This window comes from Prionailurus viverrinus, chromosome A2, assembly GCF_022837055.1.
Source record: "Prionailurus viverrinus isolate Anna chromosome A2, UM_Priviv_1.0, whole genome shotgun sequence".
In the NCBI taxonomy this organism is placed as follows: Eukaryota; Metazoa; Chordata; class Mammalia; order Carnivora; family Felidae; genus Prionailurus; species Prionailurus viverrinus.
Genome location: NC_062562.1, coordinates 164121333 through 164149081, shown reverse-complemented (window position 1 = coordinate 164149081; position 27749 = coordinate 164121333). Strand labels below are relative to the sequence as shown.

General features: G+C 50.4%; 1 protein-coding gene across 12 annotated transcripts in view; it reads left to right on the top strand.

Moving 5' to 3' along the window:
* The window catches only part of PRKAG2 (protein kinase AMP-activated non-catalytic subunit gamma 2), a 262042-nt gene that overhangs the window by 213438 nt on the left and 20855 nt on the right, over positions 1 to 27749 (top strand). For 7 of the 12 annotated variants that reach the window (XM_047849309.1, XM_047849308.1, XM_047849315.1 and 4 more), the window contains 3 exons: positions 8360 to 8466; positions 21695 to 21776; positions 22869 to 22927. In XM_047849309.1, coding sequence (XP_047705265.1) covers positions 8360 to 8466; positions 21695 to 21776; positions 22869 to 22927 — 248 coding nt within the window. The remainder of the gene's footprint in view (positions 1 to 8359; positions 8467 to 21694; positions 21777 to 22868; positions 22928 to 27749) is intronic. The other 5 variants (XM_047849311.1, XM_047849310.1, XM_047849318.1 and 2 more) reach the window with 2 other exon arrangements.

Here is a 27749-nt window from a genome sequence, read left to right as displayed (position 1 = left end):
AGTGGGTAAACCTCATACCTGTAAAATTATATTTAAGCTTTGGCTTTGTTAATATTTGCGTTTCTAAGCACTTTAGGGAAACTTACATGAGTGTGGTCTTTTCCGTATACTTCAACTTCCTCGTTCCCATTTCTTGCTCAACTATTTTCAATGGTCTTCTAAAAAAATAAAAGATACCGTATGTATTAGGTAAACTTGTGTTTCAAAATGTAGAATAAAGGGTAAAAAAATTTTTTTTTTTAACTAACATATTGGGGCACCTGGGTGGCTGTGGGTTAAGCATCAGACTTCAGCACAGGCCACGATCTCACGGTTTATGAGTTTGAGCCCCACATCGGGCTTTGGGCTGAGAGCTCAGAGCCTGGAACCTGTTTTGGATTCTGTGTCTCTCCCTCTCTGCTCCTCCCCCACTCGCAATCCTTCTCTCTCTCAAAAATAAATAAACATTAAAAAAAATTTTTTTAGGGGCATCTGGGTGGCTCAGTCAGTTATGTGTCCAACTTGGGCTCAGGTCATGCTCTCAACAGCCTGTGAGTTTGAGCCCCGCATCGTGCTCTGTGCTGACACCTCAGAGTCTGGAGGCCTGCTTTGGATTCTCTGTCTCCCTCTCTCTCTGCCCCCCCCCTCTTTCTCTCTCTCTCTCTCTCTCTCTGTCTCAAAAATAAACATTATTTTTTTTTTAATTTTTTACATTAAAAAGATGAAAAATACAAAAAAAAAAACCCTCTAACATTGGGGCACCTAGGTGGCTCAGTTGGTTGAGTATCTGACTTCGGCTCAGGTCTTGATCTCATGGTTCGTGAGTTCGAGTCCCACATCAGGCTTTGTGCTGACAGCGCAGAGCTTGATTCAGATTCTCTGTCTCCCTCTCTCTCTGTCTCTCCCTCCCTCTATCTCTCTCTCTTTCAAAAATAAACATTTAACAAATTAAAAGGAAAACTAACATTGATCTTTAGTGGAATTAGAATGCAAGGTCTGTATATTAAGTTAAAATCGTGGGGATTGGAGGGGCACCTGGGTGGCTCAGTGGGTTGGGCGTCTGACTTTGGCTCAGGTCATGATCTCACGGTTCATGAGTTCAAGCCCCGTGTTGGGCTCTGTGCTGACAGCTCAGAGCCTGGAACCTGCTTCGGGTTCCGTGTCTCCCTCTTTCTGTCTCTCCCCTGCCCATGCTCTGTCTTTCTCTATATATCTCTTAAAATTCAATAAACATTAAAAAAAAATGAAAAATATATTTAAAAAAAATTCGTGGGGATTGGAGATAAGGAGTCGGGCTTTTTGTTTAGAGGGTTTTTCAGTGAAGTTCGGGGTGACACGTGATGTTTGTTTCAAAATGCCTTCATCCGTGCACACTTAGCTCTTTGAGATGTGGTTTGGATCTATGACCGTGACCCGTGATGTCACCCAAGGTGCAGTGTTCGGTCGTGGCGAATGAAGGAGGCGGGATGTGGCCTGGAGTCAGGTGTGCGTGTTGCCGGCCGTGGCCTAGCAGAGCCTCTTCCCCGCGGTTGCCCGACGGCAGCTTGAAAAGCCTGCCCCCAAGGACAGGCCACCATCCCTGTGAGGGGCCCCCCCTTCCATCGGTCCTGTAGGCCCCCAGCCCCTACGGCTCTGTTAAGACAACCCTGGGACTGGCTCGCGGTTTTCGTCTGCCGGGGAGGACGCCAGGGGCTGATTTAGTTAGGACAGCACACGGAAGGGAGCAGTCGCCCTCCGTACAGGCTTTAATTGCGTCCCCTGACCTGCTGTCTGCAGAGTCCGAATGGTCTCCCGACACGTCTGGCCCCGAGCGGGCAGAAGGCGTCCTGCCTCAACACGGTTAGGGAGTCGCTGCGTCGCCGAAGCCGGCCGCTGCTCCCTTCTCTCCCATCCCCACCACTGAGCCGTCTGCGAGCCACTCCCAGCCAGACTTCCAGCACCTTCCACCTGCCCCTTCGTCTCGCTCTCCTTCTGTGGGAGTCTCGCCTTTCTTAGACTAATTATCAGTGACAGTCTGTCCTTTTCGTCTTTGTACCGTTAAGGCTAGAAATGCCAGAGCATCACAGCATCTTAGAATTCAGTTTTTACAGAGTCTTTCTAAATTAAAATTCCACGTAAATCGGTGTTGTAAAAAGTAATTTATGACTCTAGAGGTTATCTCTGAAATGTGAATTTGTCAAGTTGTTTTGCTGTATTTTCAGGGTTTTAAAATCTGTATAATAACGTGGACATTTTAACGTCTTCTGTAGTTTTGCTCAATTCAGTTACTTTTTGTTTTGTCCAGTGGAATTAGAAAATAGTTTCAATATAAAATATGCTTGCAACCACTTTTCAAGCTTTAGATTAATGCTGTTACACTTTATTTTTTTTTCAACGTTTATTTATTTTTGGGGGGACAGAGAGAGACAGAGCATGAACGGAGGAGGGGCAGAGAGAGAGGGAGACACAGAATCGGAAACAGGCTCCAGGCTCTGAGCCATCAGCCCAGAGCCTGACGCGGGGCGCGAACTCCCGGACCGCGAGATCATGACCTGGCTGAAGTCGGACGCTTAACCGACTACGCCACCCAGGCGCCCCAATGCTGTTACACTTTAAAAAAAATGACATGGGGCGCTTCCACAAATGCATCATTTCGTGACAAAAACATCCCTTTTCAAGCCTTCAGTCTTACAAAGGTGTATAAGTAAAGTTTCTTTACTGATCATTAAATCTAGATTCACCAGCATTCTTTTAAACTGGAGTGCTTTGGGGGGCGCCTGGGTGGCTCAGTCAGTTAAGCGTCCGACTTTAGCTCAGGTCATGATCTCATGGTTCATGGGGTCCAGTTACGGATCCGGCCCTGTGCTGACAGCTCAGAGCCTGGAGCCTGCTTCGGATTCTGTGTCTCCCTCTCTCTCTGACCCTCCCCTGCTCTGTCTCTCTGTGTCTGTCTCTGTCTCAAAGGATAGATAGGCAATACAGTAATCCTGGACTCATACTTTGTCCTCCGCATTTTACTCATGAGTCTTTCTGCCATTCGGCAGGTGCGAGCCTGTCCTGACACCTCCTGGGAACTTGCTGGAGGCCTGTCCGGTGTCTCACAAAGCTACCGTCTAAAAGGAAAGCAGACCTGTAACTTTAGTACAAGGCGTACCACGACTCCAGAAGCTAATTGCTCACAGAGCACTAATGGGAATGTTAAAAGGAGCAATTACTTCCGACCTGAAGGCTTCACGGAAGGTGTTCCGGGTCCTTGAACTGAACTTTGAAGCCACGTTAGTTTTCTGAGGCCCCCGTCACAAACATAGCAGCTTAGAACGATAGAACTTCATTCAAGGTGATTGTCCTCGACTCTCCTAGCTTCTAGGGGTCGCCCCCAGTCCTTGGCGGCCCTTGGCCCGTGGCTGCATGACTCAGCCCCTGCCTCGTCCTCCCGTGGCCGCCTCCGCCTGTGTCTCGTCTTCTGTGGTTTGTAGGTCATTGGTCTTTGGATTTAGGGCCCAACCTAATCTAGGCCGGTCTCATCTCCCGTTCCTTGCTGTAATTTCACTCGCAGAGACCCTGACTCCAAATACAAAGTCTCGTTCTGATGTTCCAGCTGGGCACAGATTTTGGGGAGCCACTATTCAGCTGCCAGAAGGCAGGTGGGATTTCAGTGGGCCAGAAACGGGACGGCAGAGCGCGCCTCCAGAACACAGGACAGCATGCGCAGAGCGGAGGCGGGAACCCAAGGAGCGCATTCCCCGGGCTGAACTTCCCACACTTCACAGAATCCTTTGGAAGGGAAGTGTCAGTCCGGCCTGAGAGTGGACGATTCCCAGAGGGTGTGGTCGGAGAGGAGGCCGGGAGGGGGGAATGGGGTCAGGTGGCGGAGACCCTGTGCTGTGCGACGACGTGTAGTGTGTCGTGAGGTAGTGAGGGCTTGTCAGGGGGGACGGAGTCGGACCTGCCCTAGGAAATGCTGGCTTTCACGCTTTCCCACCCCGCGTGTGTGTGGTCGCGTTTACACTTAGTTGCTGCGTTCTTCGAATTCTTTCCTTAATCTTCAGAAATCGAACCCCTCACCCCAGTTTCTGCTTCCCAGTAGTCCCCTTCAGCAGCCGCTCGGCCAGCGGTAGGTCAGCGCGTCCTCGGAGGAGGGGTCCTTCCAAACCCAGTAGCTCAAGCGCCAGTGTGATGCTCCATAATTCTGGTCCTGTGCCGGGACGACCTGGAACAGCAGGGCCAGGAATGAGGAACGGGACACCGATGCCGTCGTAACCCCGGGCTCCCTTCGAGTAGTGGGAGTCCGAATCCTCGCGTTCTCGAGAACTTGAATCACGCGTTCCAGACAACCTGTTCTCATTGAATGGTCTTGGGTTTGGGGTTTTTTTCTTTTTACTTTAATTCCACATCCCTCTTACTTTCTGTTTCGTCCCATTTCTTTCTTCACTTGCGATTGGAGACTTCATCAGAGCGTAAATAATACGAGTGGTGCTGCCGATAATCTGAAAGTTTACACTCCGTGGAGGGAAACCACGACGTTTTATAATATTTCGCTTGATTTTCCTAACTTAAGTTACGAACGCTTTTGTTATTCATGCCGTTTTATCGCAACAGTAATAATCTGTCCTTATTACAGGATCAAATTTTGTCATAATGTGCTTTACGTATTTAACATCTTGCTTTCTTTGGCCAAGCTTCTCACATTTAAAAAAAAACGTTTGGGCCCCTGGGTGACTCAGCCGGTTACGTGTCCGACTCTTGACTTCAGCTCAGGTCATGATCTCGCGGTTTGTGGGTTCGAGCCCCGTGTCGGGCTCTGTGCTGACCGCGTAGGGCCTGCTTGAGATTCTCTCTCTCCCCCTCTCTCTGCCCCTTCCCCGCTCACTCATCTGTGCACTCACGCTCTCAAATAAATAAACTGAATTAAAAAATACATAAAAATTTTTTAAATGTTGTAGGTCCTCCTCAAAACCCTCAGCCGAGAGGCCTGACGAGCCAGGGCTGAATGTCCTGTGACGTCCTGGGGGGAAGAAAAACTAGGGCCTGCTGAATAACTCGTGGACTTCTGGTAACAGTCTGTTCGTCGTTGCCTTACCGGCTCGTGAACCGTCACAGAAGCGCCATACTGATGAAAGACACTGGTGACGGAAGAAATGCATGTCTCCTGTCGCGGAGGCTGGTGTGTGTTGGGGCAGGGACCGGGGGAGCCGCCGTCGCATCACCACCGCCGGCCGAGGCAGCACGCACGGAGAAAGAGCTCAGCCAGCCCAGCTCTCCACAAACTCCCCGCTGACGTGGAGGCCGTGTGCGTGAGCACGGAAGTCCTGGGGGCGCCCGCGGGGCGTCAGAGCCGGGGCGGGAGGCCGTCTGGACGCGGAGCCTGCTCCCCAGCCACGCACAGATCCGCCGGCGGGGAGGGTGGGCGCCCCGCGGCCTTCCTCACCCCTCCCCGTGCGGTGTAGGTTTGTAAGTCAGAGTATAAAATGAACCTTAGGAATCCATGCTGATAGAGACAGGTAGATAGTCCCGTGCGGAAGAGTCCTGAGTAATTCAGGTAGATGCCCTCCCCTGGAGGAGGTGGCCCATAACGCCTGACCCTTTGAATGTGGGCCGCGCGTGCAGACTTCCTCGCAAGACTTCTGCCGCGCGGAAGGAGGAGAAAGTCACCGCCGGAGAGAAACCGACTGATGCTACCGAGCCACGTGGGAAGTCGTGTCGACGGCAGGTGCCGTTGATGCGGTGGGGCGAGACGGCGCCTTACCTTGCGGTCAGTCTTCTGCCCAAAACACATAACCCCAACACCGAGGTCATGAGAGAAGCCTCGTGCAAATCCGAACTGACCCGCTCCGGGAGAACCCCCGCTGAGACCGCACGCGGTAGTGACTCGCTGAATGAACGAAGGCAGTGGATGAGTAAGATCCCGGTCGTTCGAAGGAGGGAGCGCCCCAGAAGGAGAAGAGTATTCGGGCTGCACGGATCGCCGAGAACGAGCTGTAAAGGGACAGCTGATGAGAAACCCAGGTGGACGTCGGTACGCCTTCAGAAGGGCACGTGGTTAGACTTCCTTGCCTTTGTGGCCCCGGGGGGATTGTGCGCCCGCGTGACCTCACGCGGTCCAGGGTTTCTCCTGCCACGCGGCGTCTGTCCAGGTGCCCTCCTTCTCCACCAGCGTGTGAGCATGGGGGGCAGAGACTGCGCCTGTGCTGTTCATCTTTATGTCTCAGCAGGGACACGGGGTGTGGACCGTAGCACGTCCCGGGCATCGGTCGGACGTGCGTGTGTGCGTGCATAGTTGAAACTGCGGAGTTCTCTTGAGACGCATCGGAGTCTCTCTCGGACGTGGATTTGGATCCCTCTGTGGTTACTTCTAAGTGCTGACTCTAGGCCAGTTCCTCAGCCCCTCCTCACCTCCCGTCGGCTCGTGGGCAGAGCGAAGAAATGAAGGCGTTTGCCCTCAGAGTCGTTCTATAAATTGAAGGAGGTAATTGATTGTAACACTTAGCGTACAATATAAAAAATCCTTAGCCCGTAGTGAACACTCAAACGTTCACCTGTTTGGTGGATAATTTGGCATCTGAGGCTGGGCTGAAACGGGACAAGGAAAAGTAGAGAAAGACGTTGAAGTTAAAGCGGAACAGACAAGCCAGAAAGTGAGATTAAATCCGGCAGGGAACTTGGCAGGGAGCCGCTTGCCGACGTGGGGACGCGAGGCGGGAAAACAGAGAAGCCGGACCACAGAGGCTCGCGAACGCCAGACCAAGACGCCGGACCATCCCACGCGCAGGAGGGGAGATACTGGAGGAGGGAGCTGGCCGGGAGGTGACGGGAATGGTAGAATTACGAAGTATGGTACCTGGGAGAGGGGTCAGGAGTGAACACGGAGATTCGGGGGTGTTCACGTGGTTTGTCACGAACAGGCGGCATATACTGAGCGTTTACGATAGTAGGAAATACCAGAATACCAAGGGCTCCTTCCACAGTCGAGGAACTTGCTCAGTGTCACGCTGTTGAACACTTCATTTGCTCATTCCTAAATACAATAAAGTAATTTTTCCCCCCAGGTAGTTTTAATCTTCCCCAAATGTACAGATCAGTGTGGGCTGAGCGAAGTTGTCAGAGAAGTCTCTTGGAGGTCTCTACTTAGAGCTGAACCGTGAGGACAGGTTAGGAGCAAGGCCACTGCAGGCGGGGGCGGTGGGCGATCCATCACCCCGGCTGGGATCACAGCTTTGGAATCCAGAGGCATCCGGGTCTAAATTCCGGTTCCGCAACTTCCCCGTCGTGTCCTCGAGCTGAGCTCTAGTGCGGGAGGATTTCACGGGGCCAAGAAGAGATGGGCAGAGTGTCGAAGACGGAGGAGAGGGTGGTTGAAGCTCCTGTAGAAGGAGAGAGCGTCGCATTTAGGAGGGACTAAGAGAAGGCCTCGCAGCTGCGGGGACACTGGGGCGCAGGCACTTGGCAGACGAGGCCGGGGATCCGGAGGGGATGCGTCTTTCAGGCCGGGTCTTGAAGGATTTTGTCTTCCCTGAAAGCCGTTGAAGTGTTTTCAGCAGAGGGGTGACGTGACCGAATCCATTCTGGGCGCGGTGTGGGCAGCCGTTGAAGAGAACGAGATCAAAAGCAGAGAGACCAGTCAGGAAGTTAGGGCGTTTGTCGGAGCCAGGCCAGCAGCCGTGGAGGTAGAGAGACGTGGACGGATTAGGAGACATTTGTGGTAAACTCTGCAGTGAGTCGTGACAAATGGGTGAGGGTGGAGGAGGCGGCGGGACAAGGAGGAAGCCCAGATTTCTGCATCATCGGTTGGATGGTGGTGGCGGGCAGTTCACGTACAAATACGCCGTACCCCCCACGGTACGAATGTGCCGTAACCCCCCAGGAATCACTGCCGTCCCTTTCACCAACTGTCAATTAACATTTACGAAGATTTAAATAATCTGCGTACATGTCCACGTAGTTACTGTTTTCAGTGCTTTGTCTCCCTGTGTAGATCCATGTTTCCACTGAGCAATTATGTAGATTATGTATTTGTAAGTTACATGTTTGTTTTCATTAACGCTGTATCGTGACCTTGCTAACCTCATTTTTTTTTTTCTAGGCCTGGGAACTTTTTGTAGATTCTTTGGTACTTTCTGTGTAAAAAAAAAATCATACGGTCTGCAGATACAGTTTTCCTTTCTCCTGTGCCGTCCGTATGCCTTTGGTTTTCTCCTTGCCTTTCCGTACCGGTGAGGGCGTCCAGCAGTGTTGAACAGAAAGAATCAGCACGAGTGAACGTCTTTGCCTTCTCACTCTTATGCGGCAGACCGCTCACGGTTTCCATGAAGTCTGGTAGCTGCAGGTCTCTCATACGTACTCTTCAGCTGATGAGGAAGTCCTTTGTCACTACTGACGTCTGCCTTTTTTCTTTCCTTTTCAGCAGAAGACTCAGAGAGTGGCGTCTACATGCGCTTCATGAGGTCACACAAGTGTTACGACATCGTTCCCACCAGTTCAAAGCTTGTGGTGTTTGATACAACGTTACAAGTAAGTGTGCACCATTCGCACGGACGGCTGGCACGCCTCCACCTCGGGGACAAGCCCAGGGACACCCCACGCTCCGCACGTGGTGTGTCGTGCCCCCACATCGCTGTCGTCCGTGTTCTCGGTCCCCGTGGCAGCCGTGGAAAGAACGTGCCATAAACCGCTCTCTTCCTCCAGATAAGGGCGGTCGTTCTGGAGTCAAAGAGCTTAAATGAACAGTTTAATCCATAGATTCTAGAATTCAATAGCTTAGTCCACACAGCTGGTAAGAGGCGGGGTCTGTCTCACATGTTAGAGCCTGAGCCATTAACCATTAAACTAATGCCTCCCTCGGGATAGCCCGAGCTTTTCTCTTAGTTACGTAGTAGAATGTGCAATAAATTAATTTGAAATGATACTGGTTAAAAAGAAAAAAAAGACTAAGGTAGATCATCTCTTGAGAGAGAGCTCTGTTGATCTCTTTTAGTAGAAAAATTTTGAACCCAACCATTTTGGTATTAAAAGTGTGCTTGTCGCAGCTAATTTTGTACCGATATGACCTAATCATGCGTGAAAAGTCCTGGACAATACAGTCGACGTAATGATCAGATTACATCCAATGCGATAAGTATATACGCACATAGGTATCTAGTGTGCGTATTTGTGCATAAATCTTTACAAAGGAGTGTCTTCGCTTGTGCTCCCAGAAGCAGCCACCGAGCCAGGAATTGGTGGGCTCCCAGGGGACCGGAGTGGGGGGACTCAGGAAAGAAGAAGCCCTTCCAGGCAGGTCGCGGGCAAAGGTGTGAGCTGGCCCCCCTGCGGAGCTCAGGTAGGGGGAAGGTGCTCCAGCCTCTGTCACTTCTTCCGGGGCCATCCCGGGAGATATGTGCCCAGACGGGGCCGGCTCTGCCCCACGCTCCGGGCCTCTCCTCGTCCCTCCCGCAGCCTGGTTGTCCCTCCCAGCAACTTGTCCCTGTGGCTCGTCGGACGACACCTGGTGTCTTGTGGCCACTTTATCCACATTCAGTGCGGGCTACGCAGGACTCAGGAACGTGAAAACGGCTTGTTCTTGTGTAATGTCATTTCCAGCTGTGTTTTTGTCATCATCTAGAACTACAGCTGATTTCTGTAACCTGATCTTCTATCCTGTGACTTAGTTGTATTCGCTTCAGACCAGGTAACCTTCAAGGTTGCTTCTGAACCCTAAGACCCTCTGATTCTTTGACACGGCGAGGACAGGGAGGCGTCCGCTACGCTACCATCCAGGGAGCCCGGCAGACAGTAACTTCAGGAAACTCAGTCTCTGCTGCTGTAACTGCACATTTCAGTAGGAACACAGCTGGGAATTCTCAGTTCCCAAAATAAACCGCTGCTAGATCACCCCACCTCCCCCTTGTTCCCACTCCCCAAAAGGCGTGTTACTTTTCCAAGAACCCCATCCCTGACCCTGGGTTTTCCACCAACAGAAAAGTAAGTGATGGCTGATAAGACCTGTATCTGCTTTCCCTCCTGCTCGGCTTTTCCCTTGTCAAGGAGTTGACTTTCTCCTGAATTTAAAATTGAGCCGAGTGAGCGATGCTTGAAAAACGGGATGTTTTGTGGGTTGTCAGAGGTCACTGATCCAGTGATATCACCTTCCTAATTAATAGAAGCTGTGTGCATCATCCCCTGGAAGCCACGAATCCTGTGAGGCCCTCGGCTTTGAAGGAGCTAAAATTTGTCACCAGGGGAAGCGGGGGGGCTGTCACGGGGAGAGCAAAGTTAAGCAAGCATTTGAAGGGTCGGAGCAGAGTATTTTGTAGACACAGATGGCAGTGGTAGTCGTCGATCCATCTCGGGAGCAGGGCACATAGTAGAGAGATGGCCAGAAGAGAGAGTGCCAGAAACAACCACGTCTCCTCACTGAGGGGGGGGGGGGGGGGGGGGTCAGTAAATCCTGGGATGGGCGTATCATAGAACACCATGTAGCCAGTAAGAAGAATGGAAAAAGTGTTTGTCAGAAATATATTTTTAAGGGGCATTTGGGTGGCTCAGTCGGTTAAGTGTCCGAGTCTTGATTTCGGCTCAGGTCCCGATTTCCCAGTTCGTGAGTTTGAGCCCGGCACGGGGCTCCGTGCTGATGGTGTGGAGCCTGCTTAGGATTCATATACTCTCTCTCTCCCTCCCTCCCTCCCTCCCTCTCCCCCTCTTCCCCCCTCCCCCTCCCACCTCTCTCCCTCCCTCCGCCCTCCCACCCACCTCTCTCTCCCTCCCTCCCTCTCAAAATAAGTAAATAAACTTTCGAAAAAAGAATATATTTTTAACCAAAAAAAAAAACGCAAGTTGCAGAATCATACATGTATCATGACCATGTTATTCTGAGGGTACACAGTATCAGAGTCATAACCCCTAGGCGCAGACAGGCGTGGGAGACAGAATGGACACATGGAGAAGGTTCAGATGAATGAAAGGCTGCCCCCAGGGGAGGGGAAAGAACAGTCTGGGACGCGGGTTCAGCCCCCACTGTCGGTCTCTGAGAAGCCCGCTCGGGTTCCCGTGGTTGGGTTCTGCAGAATCCCCACTTCGAGCTAGCGTGAACGAGGGACCCGCGTCCGGGCGTCGCTGTCCTGGCACAGTGGAGACCACAACGACAGCCCGCAGCTCTGCCCGCTCGGGGCCGGCGGTCCCCACTGTCCCGGGGCTGCCCCGGGTGGAGCGGTCCCTGCCACCTCTGTGCCCCCAGCTGGGGCCAGCCTACCGCGGGGCGTGTCCGGAAAGTGAGCCGTTTCTTCCCTCCTCGGGAGCGCCGCCAGACCGCGGGTGTGGACCGAGGAAGGGGAGGCACGCGGGCTCCGTCCCCGACACGCCGTGTCCATTTGCCGGCCGGTGGCCGTGGCACACGCTCGGCAGCGTGGCTGGACGGTCAGATGACACCCGGTCACGGGAGCTCGGGCGGCGCAGTCGCCAGGCATCGCGGGTCCTCGTTCCATCTCCACCGGGGCCGAGCGGCAAGCCGGGGGCGGTTTCTCAGCAGGAAAGCGACTGGCCGCAGGAGAGGGGGTGGGTTTTCGTGGCTGCTCTTCCACACCCTGGGCAGGTGCCCTGTGGCTCTCCTGCGACACCTGACGGGGCTTCGGGCAGGATCTCTGGTGTTGACTTTGCTGGTGACGGGCCCGTGTGCGCGAGGAGCCTGGACTTGCTCCGGTCACCGGAAGACAGCTTCTATGGGCGACTCGGCCAGTGTGTCAGACTTAGCCACTCACACGTGCGCGTTGCTTCCAGAAACCTCCCCAGCCGTGTGCGGCTGGCAGGGCGCGTGCCGGGCAGCCCCTTGAATTCCACCGGGAGGAGCTGTGGCTGATGCTCCGGCCTCCCCCCCGTCCCCCAAAAACTCCCCGTCTCGTTTCCTTCCGCGTCACCGAGGCGTCCGAAGTGTTGCCGCCTTCTGCCCGTCAGATCCAGTCGGCGCAGTGTCGTCAAGGTTGTGGACCAGGAGGTGGCAGGTGGAATGTCGAGGTGACGAGCCTCTGTGCAGAAGCTTTAAGGCGGAGAGCAAGAGGGCGACGTAGCCCGGAGGCACGTGGTCCAGGCGCCCTGTGCCGGATGCTAGCACGCTGCTTCCGGGGGTCTCCGCAAGTTGCCGTGGAGAGAGAGTAATGCGTCTGGGCAGCAGCGACAGGTTCCCCGAGACGCCACATCTGGGACAGCCACCCAAGAGTGGGGCGGGGGGGGGGGTGGGCATTAAGAATTAGGTAGGCCTTCCCTACGTAATTTCTTTTTTTAGCAACACTCTACAAACATAACCATTCTCAATAGACTTGTTTTTTTCAGAGGAGTTTTGGATTCATGGAATAGCTGAGGAGTGAGCGTGGAGCTCCCAGACACCCCGTCCCCAGGTCCCCACGTTTCTGCCATCTTCCCTCCACGTGGCACACGCTCGTCACGGTTCACGAGATTATCACCGGACTTTTGGCCTAATGTCATTTTTCTGTCCGAGGATCCCGCCGAGGTGGTTCTGGGGGATTTGGTCATCGTTTCTCCTTAGGCTCCCCTTGGCCGTGGCAGTTTTTCCAGACTTCCTTTGCTTCTGTGGCCTTAACGGTTTTGAGGAGCGCTGGGCAGATCATTCTGTAGGACACCCTGCTGTCGGCACCGACCTCGCGTTCTTCTCGTGGTCAGACTGGGGTTATGAGCTCAGGAAGGAAGACCACAGAGGTACGGTGCCATTCTTAACCCGTCATATCAAGGGTGCGTACTGTTAGCACGTCTTACCACCGTTGACCTTAACATCGGTCACCTGGCCCAGGTCGTCTTCGTCAGGCTTCTCCACTTCCCCGCTGTCCCTCTGAGGAGGAAGCCACTGGGCACAGCCCACGCGTACGGGGTGAGGAGTTGTGTTCCACTTCCTTGGGGGCACAGGAACTGCCCAAGTTAGCTTATGTAGTAAGCTGATTGATACAAATAATGTATTAATATCCCATTTCTTTATTCGGTCCTGTATGTCAGCAGAGATTTGTAAATACAGGTGTTCCATTCAATTATGATCCATCACTAGTTTATTTTCTTGCTCAAACTATTTCAGTGAGTATAATTTTTAGCAATGCCAACGAGAGAGCGAACGGCAGGCATCCAAATAAGTGTTTGCCAAGCACACGTTTGTAGAACACGCAGAAAACAAAGAACGAAGAGCGTTTCATCAAAAGCAAGCTCGGGGAAGGGCGTGATGAGGAGGGGCCACCCAGGGTCATGTGAACTGGGGACCAGAACTGAGATCCGTAAGTGCAGAGGGGACAGGGCTTGCTTGTGTTAAAAGACAGAAGGAAAGAGAAGGCCGGCCTGTGGCTCGGGATTCGCGCTGCAGGTGCCAAGAAAGAGGAAGTAAAAGTCTTCAGCTCCTTTTGAACTTTTTCCACGTCAAGGACAATGATCTTCAAAATGGGAAAAGTGCAATAAATGGTGGTTGGAGGAAGTTGAACCCTGAGATGGGTGTGGAGATTATGAAGGGTAATCTCCGCGCTAAACCAGTTTGCTTTCTGATCCAGATGAATCCCGTTCTAGTGTGATAAGGGGTGTAGAAAGCAGATTGCCAGGCTGTCGGTGACCTCGGAGGGATTGTGGAAAGTGGTCTGTCTGTGCCCCAGGCTAGAGATGAAAGAAAACGAGATTCCTCAAAAAATAAAAAAAGCCTGTGGGTAGGGCGTGTGGCCCCAATCCCAGGTAAGACGTGTGAATGAATTACTCATAAAAGTAAAAGAATAGTAATCGCTAGGAACCTATCATGAATTGACCAAAAAGGCCACAGATTGAGCCCCATTTCCTTTTTGGACTGTTCCATCGGGGTGGTCAAGCCAGGACAGGCAAATCCCGGCTTCAGCCAGACAGCTGACGGAGCCTGGCACGGTGTCCTGGTGGACAGGACGCACAGTGCGGTCAGCTCGGTGCGCAATTTGATGGCTCGCTGTGGACCTCCAGAGAACGTTCGCTCATTAAATCTCAGCCTGGAGCACGGTTTCCAGTCGCGTTAGATGCCTGTTGTGCATCGTTTTAAAATCCTCTTAATGCCGCCTGTGACTCCAGCCCTGCCTCACCTCAGGCAGGTCCCTCGGGGTGGGGGTGACCCCCCCGGCCTGCTTTCTCAGCAGAGGATAGAAGCCAGTGGGTAACCGCCTCCACCCTGCACCCTCAGGGCGGGCAGTCCTCGGAAGATCCCACTGGGACTCCGTGGAACGGAGGAGTCAGTCTGCCTTTCCTGGCGGCCACCTCAGCCCCCCGTCGACATACCCTGCCAGCCCGTTTCAGCCCTGTCCTCCACACCTGCTCCTGGGGTCACAATTCCCAGATAAATGACTGCAGGCCAGGCTCTGCTTTTTGGGGAACCCAGGCTAAGAAACATAGGATTCTTTTACTCTAAGCCCGTCAACATTTGGGACGGCGACTTGCCTGCTGACTTCGTTGATGACGTCGTCTAACTTACGGAGGACTTGAGACCAGGTGGGAGAGCTAATCATAAAATACAGAAAGATTTCTCAGCAAGCTAAATAATTCTTAGGACCAGTGAGTAAGTAGATGGCATCCAGGACAAAGGAAATTCTAGCACCCGTATTCCCAAAAAGAATAAAAGTGGGGGCAAAGCACGTTGCTCAAACCGGGGGGAGGAGAGGGTGAACCTGCCACGGCCCTGCCCCCAAGGCTTACGCACCTGGCGGGGCCCATGCTGATGCCCGTAGGCAGTGCACTGGGGACCAACATATGGGTTTTCAAAGTGAGTAGTACAAAAAAAGCTTACGATAGAAAATAGCAGCCTCTGTCCCTGTTCCTTACGCCCTTGTCACACTGCCCGGAAACAACCAGTTCGGCTATGAAATCTAGACTTGATTGCCGTGACACCTCAGTCCAGTAACTTCAGCCGTGTTTTACTTCCGGGTCTGGCGGCCCTGTGTTTCTGCTGCCTGTGTTGCCTCCTTCCTGCCCCCATCCTCCCAGTGTGTCCGGCTGTCAGGGGCCGGTGAAATCCTTCCCGGTGTGCTGGCATTATTCTCTCTCCATTCTGCTCACTGCTGAGCCCAGTGCAAACTGTAGTTAACGTTTCCTTTTTTGTACAATTCTGTGTTCTTCCTGGAGTCTAGAACTCTCCTGTGTTTTACTTTGACCATGTACATCTTTTCACACCTTCTGACTTCTTGACGGAATTTTCTGTGTGGTCAGACCTGTCGGACGTGTTTGCAGCTCCATTTGGAGCCACTCCTTCTGGGTCCTTTGTCTTCCTGCTCTGGCTGTCACTGCCAGCCCGCTCATTGCTGTCTCCTGAGCCTTCGCTTCTTGTAACACCTGTCTACTGAACATGTGCTTTCTGCTTCCTTGATCTGTTCCCTCTTTTTGGGGGGGCGGCCGGGGGGTGGAGTACATTTTTTCAGGAGCTTCTGTCTTCGCCCACTCGGGCTGCACAAACCCAGCACAGCCTGGGAGCTTGAACAGCAAGAATTTACTTCTCACAGTTAGGGAGGCTGTAAGGCCAAGAGAGAGGTGATGGTCGCTTCACCTGCACAGTGAGGGCTCTCTTCCTGGCTTGCAGATGGCTGCCTTCTCACTGTGTCCTCACAGCGCAGATCTCTGCCACTAATCCCATCAGGGGGTCCCCAGCCCCAAACCTGATCACCTCCTAAAGGCCCTTCCTCCACGTACTATCAGTATTGGGAGTGAGGGCTCCAGCCTGTGAGTTCCGTGGGGACACGTTCAGTGCGGAACACTTGCCGTGGAAGCGTGTACGGGAGATAATTACACGAAATTTTAAATATCTGTGTTTCCCACGCTCACTTTACAGACAGCTGGGTATAGAATTCCATAATGAAAATAATTTTTATTTCCAATTTTGAAGGCATTATTCCCCTGCCTCTGACCATATTAGAAATCTGTTGTGATTTCTTTACATTTTTCTCTACCTTTTATACGTGGCTTTTTTCCCCTGTGACACTTTTGGGGTTTTCTCTTTCTACTTTGAACTCCAAAATTTCATACTGATGTGCCTCGTTGTGGTGATTCTCTTCACTGAGCCGGGCGGACGGTGTGCCTTTGGAACCCGGCGTTCGCGTCCCTCAGGTCTGTATTCCGTGTAGCGTGGCCTCGGTGATTTCCTTCCTGTTTCCTTTCCCTGGAACTTCGACCAGCAAGTCTTGGGCCCCCTGAGTTGGTCCTTTAATAGTCTTACCCCGTCTCTCTCGTGGCCTTTTTGTTCTGCTTTTTGGGAGTCTTGTTTTCTCGACCCTTCGGGTAAGACGCAGGTAAAACTAGGACTCATCCAGCTTTGTCCAGTGGCCGGTGAGTCTGGCTGGCTGTTCATAATGAAGAACGAGCACCAAGAATTTGAGTGGATACGTTGTGTTCACAAGTGGGCTTCTTGGTGAGTTCCACTGATCTTGTTCATCCCGGAACGTTCTCGTCTGTTTGTTGCATTTGTGGAGCAGTTTCTCCAGAAAATGGCCCTTTGTCAGCGACGGCAGGTGGCTGTGGTTAGTACCTGATCGGAAACAGCCGTCCTGTTTGTTTCTGGCTCTGTGCCCACCCCCGCCAGGGCCTCCTCCGGTCCTGGGTCTTCCGGGAACAGGGAGAGGCTGCTCAGCTTCTCTCCCACCCGGGCTCAGCCCGGCCTCAGGCAGGCCCTTCCCCTTGGTTCCTTGTTAACCCCCCCCCTCCCCCACTTTCCACCCGCAGGCCTCCTGGATCATCCCTTTTCCAGCTTCTATTCCCTATAGTCTGGGGGTGACCTTCCAGGAGGAACGATGGTCAGGAATGATTTTACTCTGCCATTTCTAAGCCGAAGGAGACACAAGGGAAACCCTGGAAATCACAGAAAGGGGATGAATTAGGTGCTGTGGCAGCAGAGAGAAGGGAGCACCTACTCTGATGGGAGTGACCCGGGTAGGTTTTGCTGTGGAGTTAGAAGTCCAAGGTCAGCTGGGTTTTAACAGGTAGAGTTGAAGGGAAGTTCCTTTGAAGCAGACGGGACACTGTGACGCAGAAGCAACACACAAGAAGTTCAGTTTGTGGGCTGGGGCTGGGCTGCGGAAGGGCTGGGATGCCTCACCTGAGAAAGGCTGGACGCCTCCTCCGCCGGGGACAGCTGTCAGCCCGGAGAGCTGCCTCCAGGTAGTGTTAAATCCACTGGGCAAGTCCTGATGCAAAAATGTAGTACAAGACCAGATTGGACGGTTCTAAAGAGCTCTGGCTGTTCATCAGCGTTAATTTTGAAAGCCCCACCATCTACTTCATTACTGAAAATCGGGGCAAAACCGTACAGAGAACAGTGAAGCATCAGAGGAACCAGATTCCCATTTTAGGGAACTCAGATGTGCTACTTGGCATGAGACGGCCCAGCTCTCTTGGGGCTTGTTACTATTTTAAGAAATCGTTTCTTTATTAAAATTTTATGTTCCATCGTATCTAATGATTAACATTTGGTTGTTTGAAAATCGTATTAAAAGTACATTTTAGGGGGGCGCCTGGGTGGCGCAGTCAGTTGAGCGTCCGACTTCAGCCAGGTCACGATCTCGCGGTCCGGGAGTTCGAGCCCCGCGTCAGGCTCTGGGCTGATGGCTCGGAGCCTGGAGCCTGTTTCAGATTCTGTGTCTCCCTCTCTCTGACCCTCCCCCGTTCATGCTCTGTCTCTCCCTGTCTCAAAAATAAATAAACGTTAAAAAAATTTAAAAAAAAAAAAGTACATTTTAGGGGCACCTGGGTGGCTCAGTCAGTTGAGCGTCTGACTTCGGTTCAAGTCATGATCTTGCAGTTCGTGGGTTCGAACCCCGCACCGGGCTCTGTGCTGACAGCTCGGAGCCTGGAGCCTGCTTCGGATTCTGTGTCTCCCTCTCTCTCTCTGCCCCTCCCCGGCTCATGCTCTGTCTCTCTCTCTCAAAAAATAAACATTAAAAAAATTTTTTTTTAAGTACGTTTTTAAACTGACAACACTTTGAGCAAATTGCGTTTCAGTTGAAAAGAAATTTTCCGAGGTACTCAAGATCCCCCAAGAGTTTTTTTCCTGCAAATTGGAGCCAGACTGCACCAGTTTTCCTTTTGTCCTGTTTATCAGTTAACTGGCAACACTCCGTGCCGTCTGTAATTGTGAAGAATTTTCTAAGTCTAGTTTTAAATTGCTCTTCAGCTCCACACACATGGTGTTGGGAAAGCCAAGGTTCAGAAGGAGGTGCGGCCAGACCACAGCAGCCACAGGCAGGCCTGCCCTTCTGGGGCCTTGTGACACGGCCCGTGCAAGCACAAGGGTGTCTCGTCCACCTCACGGTGTTGTCCCGGGTCTTCGGAGGCTGGGACTCCTCCGAGATGTAGGGACACGTCAGCAGTGCCTGTGGGTGGGATCAAAACAGTGGCTGTTTCTCTGCTTCTGGCCGGATCCCTCTAGGGTGGGAAATTAAAGCATCTATTCTCTTTGGCTCTCGGTGCTGACCCCGTGCCGAATATCCTCACCTACGAGCCCGGTTAGTCCGGTGAGGAAGACATTACCTGTAAGCCTCATCGTGTACCTGCGAACGCCAAGGTTCAGAGAGGGTCAAGGGCCCGAGCAACCCAAGTGGGACTCTAGTTGGCCTGGCGATTTCACCCGTTGGAAAGAAAGGGGGCTGGGAGGTACTTTATGTAAGCATTTTCCTTATCTTTCGATGGTTCTGCCTCCTCCTGCAGAAGTGATGATACTTTTCACATTAAATTCTTAACTTCCTGTTTGCCGTGGGACTGCTGCCTCCCGGGGGGTTCTTCTCACAGTCTACCTTGCCACTGACCTCCAGCCCCAGTGTTCACTGAAGTCCGCACGCCTTATCAGTGCCTGACTTCCGTGTGACGGCCTGTGTGCCCCCACCGGTGGATTGGCCACATGCGGAGTCCGGTGCTGGCCTTTAGACGGCTGTGGCAACCTCACAGCAGTTATAGGGCTGAGTAAGAGCTTTTAGGTAGCAGATTAGTCAGGGAAGCGAGATGTTGTGTTTCTGAAGGAAGAGTCATTACATTTGAGAGAAAAATGGCTGTTGGCGGCTTGTAGCCTCTTTGAAAGCAGTTGTGTGTCTTTTTTCTCTAGCTGATTTTCTCTTGGCCTTTGATTCTTAGCATCTTGTCTGTGACGTGTGCTTAGGTGTGGTTTTGTGTGTGTTTAACCTGCCTGGGGTTTATTCGATTCTTTTCAATAGCATCCAGCTTTCTGTTGAGATGCACCTATTTGAAAAGGATTTGGAAAACATCCACAGAAAACCTCCAGAATGAGTGTGGAGCTCACGTCACATGCCGCCTTTCTCTCGGGAATTGCGGCTTCTTGAATCTCGCCTGCGTGCTGCACACCGGTGCTTTCAAACAGAGATTTGTGTATTTTGTCTGGCTTGTGTAGTTGTTTCGTCATGGCCAAACTCAGAACCTTCTGGAATGGGTTTTCAACAGATATAGCCACTTAGGGTTTCATGAATGATGTTGATGAATGATTTTAAAATCGGTTTTCTTGGGGTGCCTCAGGGGCTCAGTCGGTCAAGTTCCGACCCGGGATCTTGGCTCAGGTCATGATCTCACGGTTCACGAGATTGAGCCCTGCGATGCAGACTCTGCACCGTTTAGAAAAGCAAGCTGAGCTGATAATTTAATGTGTTTTAAAATCGGTTTATCTGTGACTTCTGCCCCATATTCTTTGGCGGTATTTTCTAGGACCGCCATCCGGGATCCCCAGAGCGTCATCCAGATAGAGCTAGCAGACCATACACATTGGCACACCACCCCTGGGAGCCGTGTAGTTGCACAAGCGGTTATGAACGTCTTTGGGATTCTTGATTCAAGCTGTGGTTCAAAAAATATTTGGGCAGTTTACGGATGCCACTTAGTTGCCGATGCTCTCCCATGTCATCTGATTGGCCCTCGGGACCTCCACGTCCTCTTCCCTGCCCTCTGATGATCTTGTAGATCGTCGGACACAGTCCAGGACGGGGCTAAGAGAAGCATGGAAAATAATGAATGAGAGTCCCTCACCCGCCAGCCGTCCCCGTACTCATGTAAGTGAACCAAGCGTCCACAGAAGTCGTGCCAAACAGAGGCAGAACGTGTCACCATAAAGGCATAAGCAGGTGTTGAATTGTTAACCGTAGTCTGATAGAAAGCCCTGGATTCCTGTAATTCTCCCCTTTCTTTTTACTGTTAAGCTAACGGGTTTGGAATACAGTGGGTGGGGGGAAGAACTTTTTTCTTGCTTAGTTAAAAAGAAAACTATGCCACGTTAAAATTTTTTTTAAAGAAACGCAGGGTCACCGTCCCCGCTCCTTAATACAGTCTGATTTTCTGCTTATTTCTCTTTGATCTTTTCCATTTAAACACATATTGTATATAATTATAGCATAAAATTTTATAGTCTATGTTTTACACTGCCATAAACCTTTTTTCTTTTTTCTACTTCAACAGAGTCTTCTAATTTTTCTATTTGATGCTTTTTTTCTCATCTCGGTATGCCAGTACTTACTGTTCTCTTTTGTCGGGGGCAGATTTCTTTCCCAATGCCAATAATTAGAAATAATGCGACATTGAACGCCTTTGACTCCTACTCCTAAAATCTAGGATGACTCCATACTTCAGCAGAAAAAGCTAGCGCACAAACCGTATGAATATTTTCACAATTCGTCATACAAACCGAAGCTCAGAAACACAATTTATGGAGCCACACGCGGTTTTACAGCAGCACTTGCTTTAGGTGCTATCACTGAAAAATATTAGCCTTTTTAGCAGCTCTAAATAATACTTTACATTTGCCTTCATCTTCATTCCTTTGGTTATTAATAAAGGTGAGCCGTCTTCCCTGTGTTTATCTGCCGTCCGTATTTAGAGAGTCCTCTTCAGCACTGAGCTTTTGGCTTTTTTTTTTTTTAACATTTATTTATCATTTTGAGAGAGGGAGACAGAGCATGAGCGGGGGCAGGGCAGAGAGAGAGGGAGACACAGAATCCGAAGCGGGCTCCGGGCTCCGAGCTGTCAGCACAGAGCCCGACGCGGGGCTCGAACCCACGAACCCGTGAGATCATGACCCTGAGCCAAAGTCAGACGCTTAACCGACGGAGCCACCCAGGCGCCCCTGAGCTTTTGGCTTTTAACGAACCATCCGCTCTGGTGCCTGAACCTGGCTTGGGATCCCAGAGGGGGCCTGTCGGGGTGATTCACAGAGATGCCAGATGTGAGCACTGCCCGAACGGGGCCCAGCCTGTGACAGGCACACGCTGAATGTTTATGCTGAGTGTTATTATGGTCCCAGGACCATAATGAAAGTACGTGTGTATTACGCGTTTCATACCTTTTCTTTCTCAGCTTCCAGGAAATGAGAAAGTACACTTGTTTGCTTTGTTACTGAACATAGGAAAAACAGATTTTCGTTTCAAGTCATTTGGTGTCACATCAGCATTTTCAGATGAACTGACAACCACATCAAGGAGAAATTGCACTGAAATTTAATTCTTTTATATGGTTTAAATCATATAAAGTCTCTGTGTATGCCCAAGTCTTTAGGTACAATAAACAAAGAACATTTTTGAAGTTGCTTGCATTGTTTCCATTTAAAAGATCTCCAGTCCCCGTAGGCTTCTGTATTTTTGCTGGTGGTAACAAACTCAGCTCTTTTGGGCCCGTCCAACTTACAGAAGTTGACATCGAAGATAACTGGTAAGATGTGGTCGGCTATTTTAGTTGAAGGTATTTTTCTCCCTGACACGTGGACTTGAAAGTCTGTTCTGTTTCTCCCGTTTGTCTCCAGGTGAAAAAGGCCTTCTTTGCCTTAGTAGCCAATGGTGTCCGAGCAGCGCCGCTGTGGGAGAGTAAGAAACAAAGTTTTGTAGGTAAGCAGCGCGGGCCGGGGAGAGAGCCGAAATGGCAACCTGAAAGGCCAAACGCCGAAGGTATTGTAACAGGCCCTGATTTGGAATTCAGCCTAGAAAACTTGCTGCCAAGTTAAAGAACTTTCCGGCTTTTACATCCCGGCTGAGGCGGGGCCGCTGGGAAATTCAAAACACTTACGTACCCCTGCTGAGTTTCTTTCTCCTATTTATTTATTCATCCAGTTTCTTTTGATTCAGTGCCCTTTTGGCTCCCGAAGGACCTTATGTGCCTTTGCCAGTTCCTGCGAGCCCGGGGGTAGGGTCCGCGGGCGACGCTGTGCTCAGACACCTGACTTCGCGGGTGTGCACAGGCCCGCGGTCAGTCCCTGCTTGTCTGCCACACACCTTCTTGACGGTGCGGACGAAGTGACACAGGCCTGACGCCCGAGCCAGATGATCGCCGTACTGTTAGAAAAGTCCCGTAACTTATGATATCTGCATCCGTCACTTCTCGTTTTGTAACTCGTAGCAGACAGTGAGCACGGTCTCTCCTCGTGGACATCACGTTGTTTTGAAATTACCAGTGTACGTGTGCCTCCCTGCCTAGGTTACAGTTTCAGTCTCAGGGAAAAGTTTCCTGTCGTCTTCATCTTAGGATGAGGCACGTAGGAAGCACTTCGTGGCCCTTAATAAATAGGCACTAAATAAGCACTTAGACACTCTTTATAGAATGCTCCTCAGGAAACAATCCACCTGCCCCCAGAAAGGTCATGCGTCTAAAGCTTACGGAATACTTCATCTTATTTTAAAGTATTTCCAGTTATTTACAGAGCTGCAAGTCTTTTGTGATGTTTTCTATTAATCAGTAAGTTTTCCATCACTGAATTGCCAAACACTGTGGTTGCTTCCATTGTACTCACCATCCGGTCTATTTTCAGCTACGTTTGTCTTGGTTTGTTGTAGATAATTAACAGGTTAATAGCCCTAAGTAATATATTATTAAACCGTGCTTGATACCTTTAAAGTATATTTTAGAAGCTTTTCTAGTAAATATTTTTGCTTACCATTTGAAATTTTTCAGTTTTATATTTAACATACAATTCTCTGTTCCAGGAATGCTAACAATTACAGATTTCATAAATATACTACATAGATACTATAAATCACCCATGGTAAGTGCCAGAAATCCTTATGTCCGTAATCGGAGCTGTATATTTCTGCGTGGGGGGGGGGGGGGGGGGTGGATTTTTACAAATAGAAGCGCAGGTCAATCGCAGAGGTCAGTTAGTCCCTGAACTTCTGATCTCTCACGGCATGATGGGCGTGCTGGGGCGCTGTGACTGCACGGACCCAGGAATGAAGGCAGCCCTTCCCACAGCCTGCTGCGGGTGACGGTCCACGGCAGCGTCCCTCTGCAGATGACAGTGCCGCAGAGTGTATCTTCCTGGGCCTCTTGCTGCGGGAGCAGCTTCGTGCAGTCACCCCCTAAATTCTTCTAACAAGAACGATTATGTACTCTCTGGTTTCAAAGAAGTAAATCTTAAAATTGGACAAATTCAGTTTTGACATTTTTCTGCCAGTTACAAAAAGACTGGTTAATTTTAGTGGGAGCACTCCCTCGTCCCTGGTCCAGCTGTTTTGTAAGAGCACCATTTGAGAACCACATGATGGCCTTTACCTAACACTATGATTTTTGTGATTCTACCAGCTTGTTTGGTTTTTGTTGCTTTGGGCTGCTCATTGCTTTGTGGGGGGGGAGGGGGGCGGGGAGGGGTGTTTTGTGTTTGTTTTTTCGGCAGGGGTGGGCAAGGACAGAATTGCGTACTTTTTTTCCTTCATACTATTTTGGGTGTCTAAAGGGTAAAAAGACAATTCAGTCAATATTCTTTTTACATGTAATGGTTAATATTGCCCAATAACTAAATTCCTACGTAAAAGAAAAGACATGAGACCTACTCTTAGAACTAAGTTTTACCAAAGATTTTGTAAGTATCCCATATTTATTTCGCGTGACGTGTCTGATTTCTGAAATACTACCAATGCCGGTGAATATTGGTTTTCTTTATAGCGGTCACATGTCTGCTTCTGAACTAGCAAGATCAACACAAGGATGATTATTAACTGGATGTATTTTGATAAAATGCAGCTAACCCCCGCATTAAAAATCTCAGCAGTAGTTATCAGTTAAACCAAAGTTTTTATAAAACATTTGTCCAAATATACAGGCCCCAATTTTTTTTTATTATAATCGACGTACCTGTTTCCGATTCTGTGTCTCCCTCTCTCTCTGCCCCTCCCCCGTTCATGCTGTGTCTCTCTCTGTCTCAAAAATAAATAAATGTTAAAAAAAAAAAATTAAAAAAAAAAAAATCTCAGCAGTAGTTATCAGTTAAACCAAAGTTTTTATAAAACATTTGTCCAAATATACAGGCCCCAATTTTTTTTATTATAATCGACACACAGTGTCAGTTTCAGGGGTGCAACATGGTGATTCAGTATCTTTACATGTTACAAATTACAAACTGATCACACCAGGTCCAGTTGTACCGTCTGTCACCATACTAAGTTATTACAATTTTATTGACTATATTCCCGTGACTAAGTTTATAACTGGAAGTTTGTACCTCTTAATCCCCTCCACCCATTTCTCTTGTCCCTTCCCCCTCCTTCCCCTCTGGTGGCCACCAGTTTGTTCTCTGTATCTATGAGTATATTTCTGTTCTGTTTGATTTTTAGATTCTGCATATGAGTGAAATCATAGAGTGTTTGTCTTTCTCTGACTTCACTTTATTTCACTTATTTCACTATGTCTCTGACTTATTTCTCTAGAATTTCACTCTAGGTCCATCCACGTTGTCACATTTATTTTTTTAAATTTTTTTTTTTTTTCAACGTTTATTTATTTTGGGGACAGAGAGAGACAGAGCATGAACGGGGGAGGGGCAGAGAGAGAGGGAGACACAGAATCGGAAACAGGCTCCAGGCTCTGAGCCATCAGCCCAGAGCCTGACGCGGGGCTCGAACTCACGGACCGCGAGATCGTGACCTGGCTGAAGTCGGACGCCTAACCGACTGCGCCACCCAGGCGCCCCCCACGTTGTCACATTTAAATGGCGGCATTTGTTCATTATAACTGAGTAGCATTCCTGTGTGTGTGTGTGTGTGTGTGTGTGTGTGTGTGTGCACGTGCGAGCACCACATTTTCTTTACTCATTTATTGACTGATGGACATTTGAATTGCTTCCAGGTCTTGGCTCTTACAACTCATGCTGCAGCAAGTGTGGGGATAAATACATCTTTTCAAATTAGTATTTGGTTTTTTGGCAGGTGGAGGAGGGGTTTCCAGGAAACCTCCTGGAGAGGAATTGCCAGATCCTGTGGTAGCTCTGTTGTTCATTTTTTGGGGACCCTCCACACTGATTTCCACAGTGGCTGCACCAGTTTGCATTCTTAGCAATGGTGCACGAGGGTTCCTTGGTCTCCACATCCTCACCAACCCCTGTTGTTTCTTGTGTTTTTTATTTTAGCCATCCCGACAGGCGAGACCTCATTGTGGTTTGGGGTTGTATTTGCCTGATGGCTAATGATGTTGAGCATCTTCTCAAATGTTTATTGGGGGGCCAGTTTTTAAACTTGGTGAGAGTGTTCATCTCTGGTTTGGTTCTCTTACTGCTGGGATCTCCGTGGAATCCCTGGTGGCTGGTGGCTTAGTGAGGACTGTCCATTCTGCCTGGTGAAGACACAGCGTCTTGGTCAGTCTTTGCCTGGCCTCACGTCCACTTACCCCGGCCGTGCCCAGCTTAGTACTCCATCCAAAGCTCAGGATCTCTGCACTGCCGTCCCCTCTTGTCGTGGACAGCTCCTCCTCGTCCGGTTCTCTGCCCCAAATTCCGCCTGCCCAGACTTTGATTCCTGTCTCCCTGACTCAGTGGGACTGTCATGCCCTGGCTGGGTCAGCTGCCTGCACTGCAGTCCAGAGAAAGAGGTGGGGATCATGGGGCTCGGTCTGCTTGCTTCCCTTCTCCCGGGGCTGACGGTCCGGCCGGTCCTGCCCTGCCTGTTGCCTAACGTCTGAAAACAGTCATTTCACATACTTTTTTCCATTTTCTGGTTGTTTGCAGCTGGAGACTAAGGGTAGTGCCTTCCTCTCCCTCACGGCTGACTGCGCTCTGTCGATGTTTTCTGTACCTCTCTGCCCTGGATGTTTCTGGCTGCTGTGTGCATTTCAGTATCGACTTGAACACCATCTGTTGAGAGTTAAACGCTGAACTTTTAGGGTAACCAAAGATCCACTTCATCTGCCCTTATTTTTGTTTTAAACCAAATGAAGAGTAAAAAGAACAAGTATTCATAGTTTTTTAAACCAACCCGCCCAGATGCCGTCTCTGGCTGCTCTCTGGATCTGCGTGCTGCGCCCCCACCCCACCCCACCCCACCCCACCCCACCCCTGCAGTCTGCCTGGTTCCCTCCTGCGTTGTGTCATTCAGTCCTGTCGTGACCATTCTGCCGTGACGGGCCATCGCAGTTGTTCAATGACACTGTCATTCCTTCATCCTCATTTTTGAAGAAGGCTTTTGCTGCATCATAGAAGCTGAGTTGATAGTTGTTTTTAACACGTCCACGATGCAGCTCCTCCCCGGTGCTTCCGGTAAGAGGTCAGTAGACCTGTTCATTCTTACGCGTTCCGTAGAATACGCTGTTTCTTTCTGGCTTGAGATTGTCTCTCTAGCTCGGGGCTTCAGCAGTAGCAGGGACATGCCTGGGTTTGGTTTTCTGTGTCTTTATCCGGCTCCAGGTTTGCTGAGTTTCCGTGATCTCCTAAGTTGGTTTTTCACTGAGTTGGGAAGTTTCTGGCTGCTGTTTCTTCAGATATTTTTCCTTTCTCATCCCCTCTCCTCTGGGACGTCAGGCATAGGAGCATCGGGCCACTTGACCACGGTGTTCATCTTTCAGGGCTCAGCATCATTGACCTGTCTTCATTTGCTACTTGCCAATTCTCCCTTGGGTGATCTCCAGCCTTATTTTCAAACCTTGTTCCTATTGAATTTTCAGTGAGATTGGGAGCTCACACTTGAAAGATTTTGTGGCGTCTTCGTAAAATTTTCTGTGGCTGATCTTCCACGAAATGGAAACGGAACTCTTAAACCGTAATTTTCACGTACATTTCGGAAAGAACTCTTCCTCTGAGCGAGAGCCAACGCCACCGCTGCCCCTCTCGACCACTGTGGTTACAGAAACGTAGGTACTGGATGCCTCTTTTCAGCTGTTAAATTTTGTATTCGAGAACGGTGGTCGTGCAGGGTTACTCGCACGTGGTGCTGGTGATACTTCGCGTTTCTCCTCTCCTTCTGAGCTGACCTGCTAGGCTCCTTCTCTTCCTGCCTCCCCGTAATTCCCGATTGTGGACATTTTCTAAAGCTTAGCCTTTGGCCTTCTTCTCGTCTGTGTGGCTGCTCTTCCCCAACTTCATGTTCACACTCTCCTTTCTGTCCTCCTCCTTGTCCTTAGGCCCCTGCCAGTTGAAAGTCTAGACTTTCAGAATCCTGCTCCTGGGTCACCTTAGTGATGGAGAGTTCCCTGTATCAGTCACCTCTGACAGAATTAGTCACTCTTTCTCTGCCCCCCTTAATGCCCTTATGGCACTTTTCACGCTGCATTCTCATTAGTCGTAAGGCAGCGTTTCTCCGCTGGGAGCCATTTTGCCCCCTCGCGCCCCTCGCGGTGGTTCTGGTGTCTGGCGGGCAGAGGCCAGGGATGCTGCTTAATAGCCTACAGGGTACAGGACGGTCCCTACAACAAAAAGTCACCTAGCCTAAAATGTCACTAGTGCCAGGGTTGAGAAATGCTGTTATGGGGGGATCTGAATCTCTGGCTAGATTTTGAGTTCTCTGAGGTAGAAGGTAGAGACTGTATCTTACTCATCTTTGTATCTTACACACACACACACACACACACACACACCCTTCCCATCATGTCAGGGCCAAACACACCTG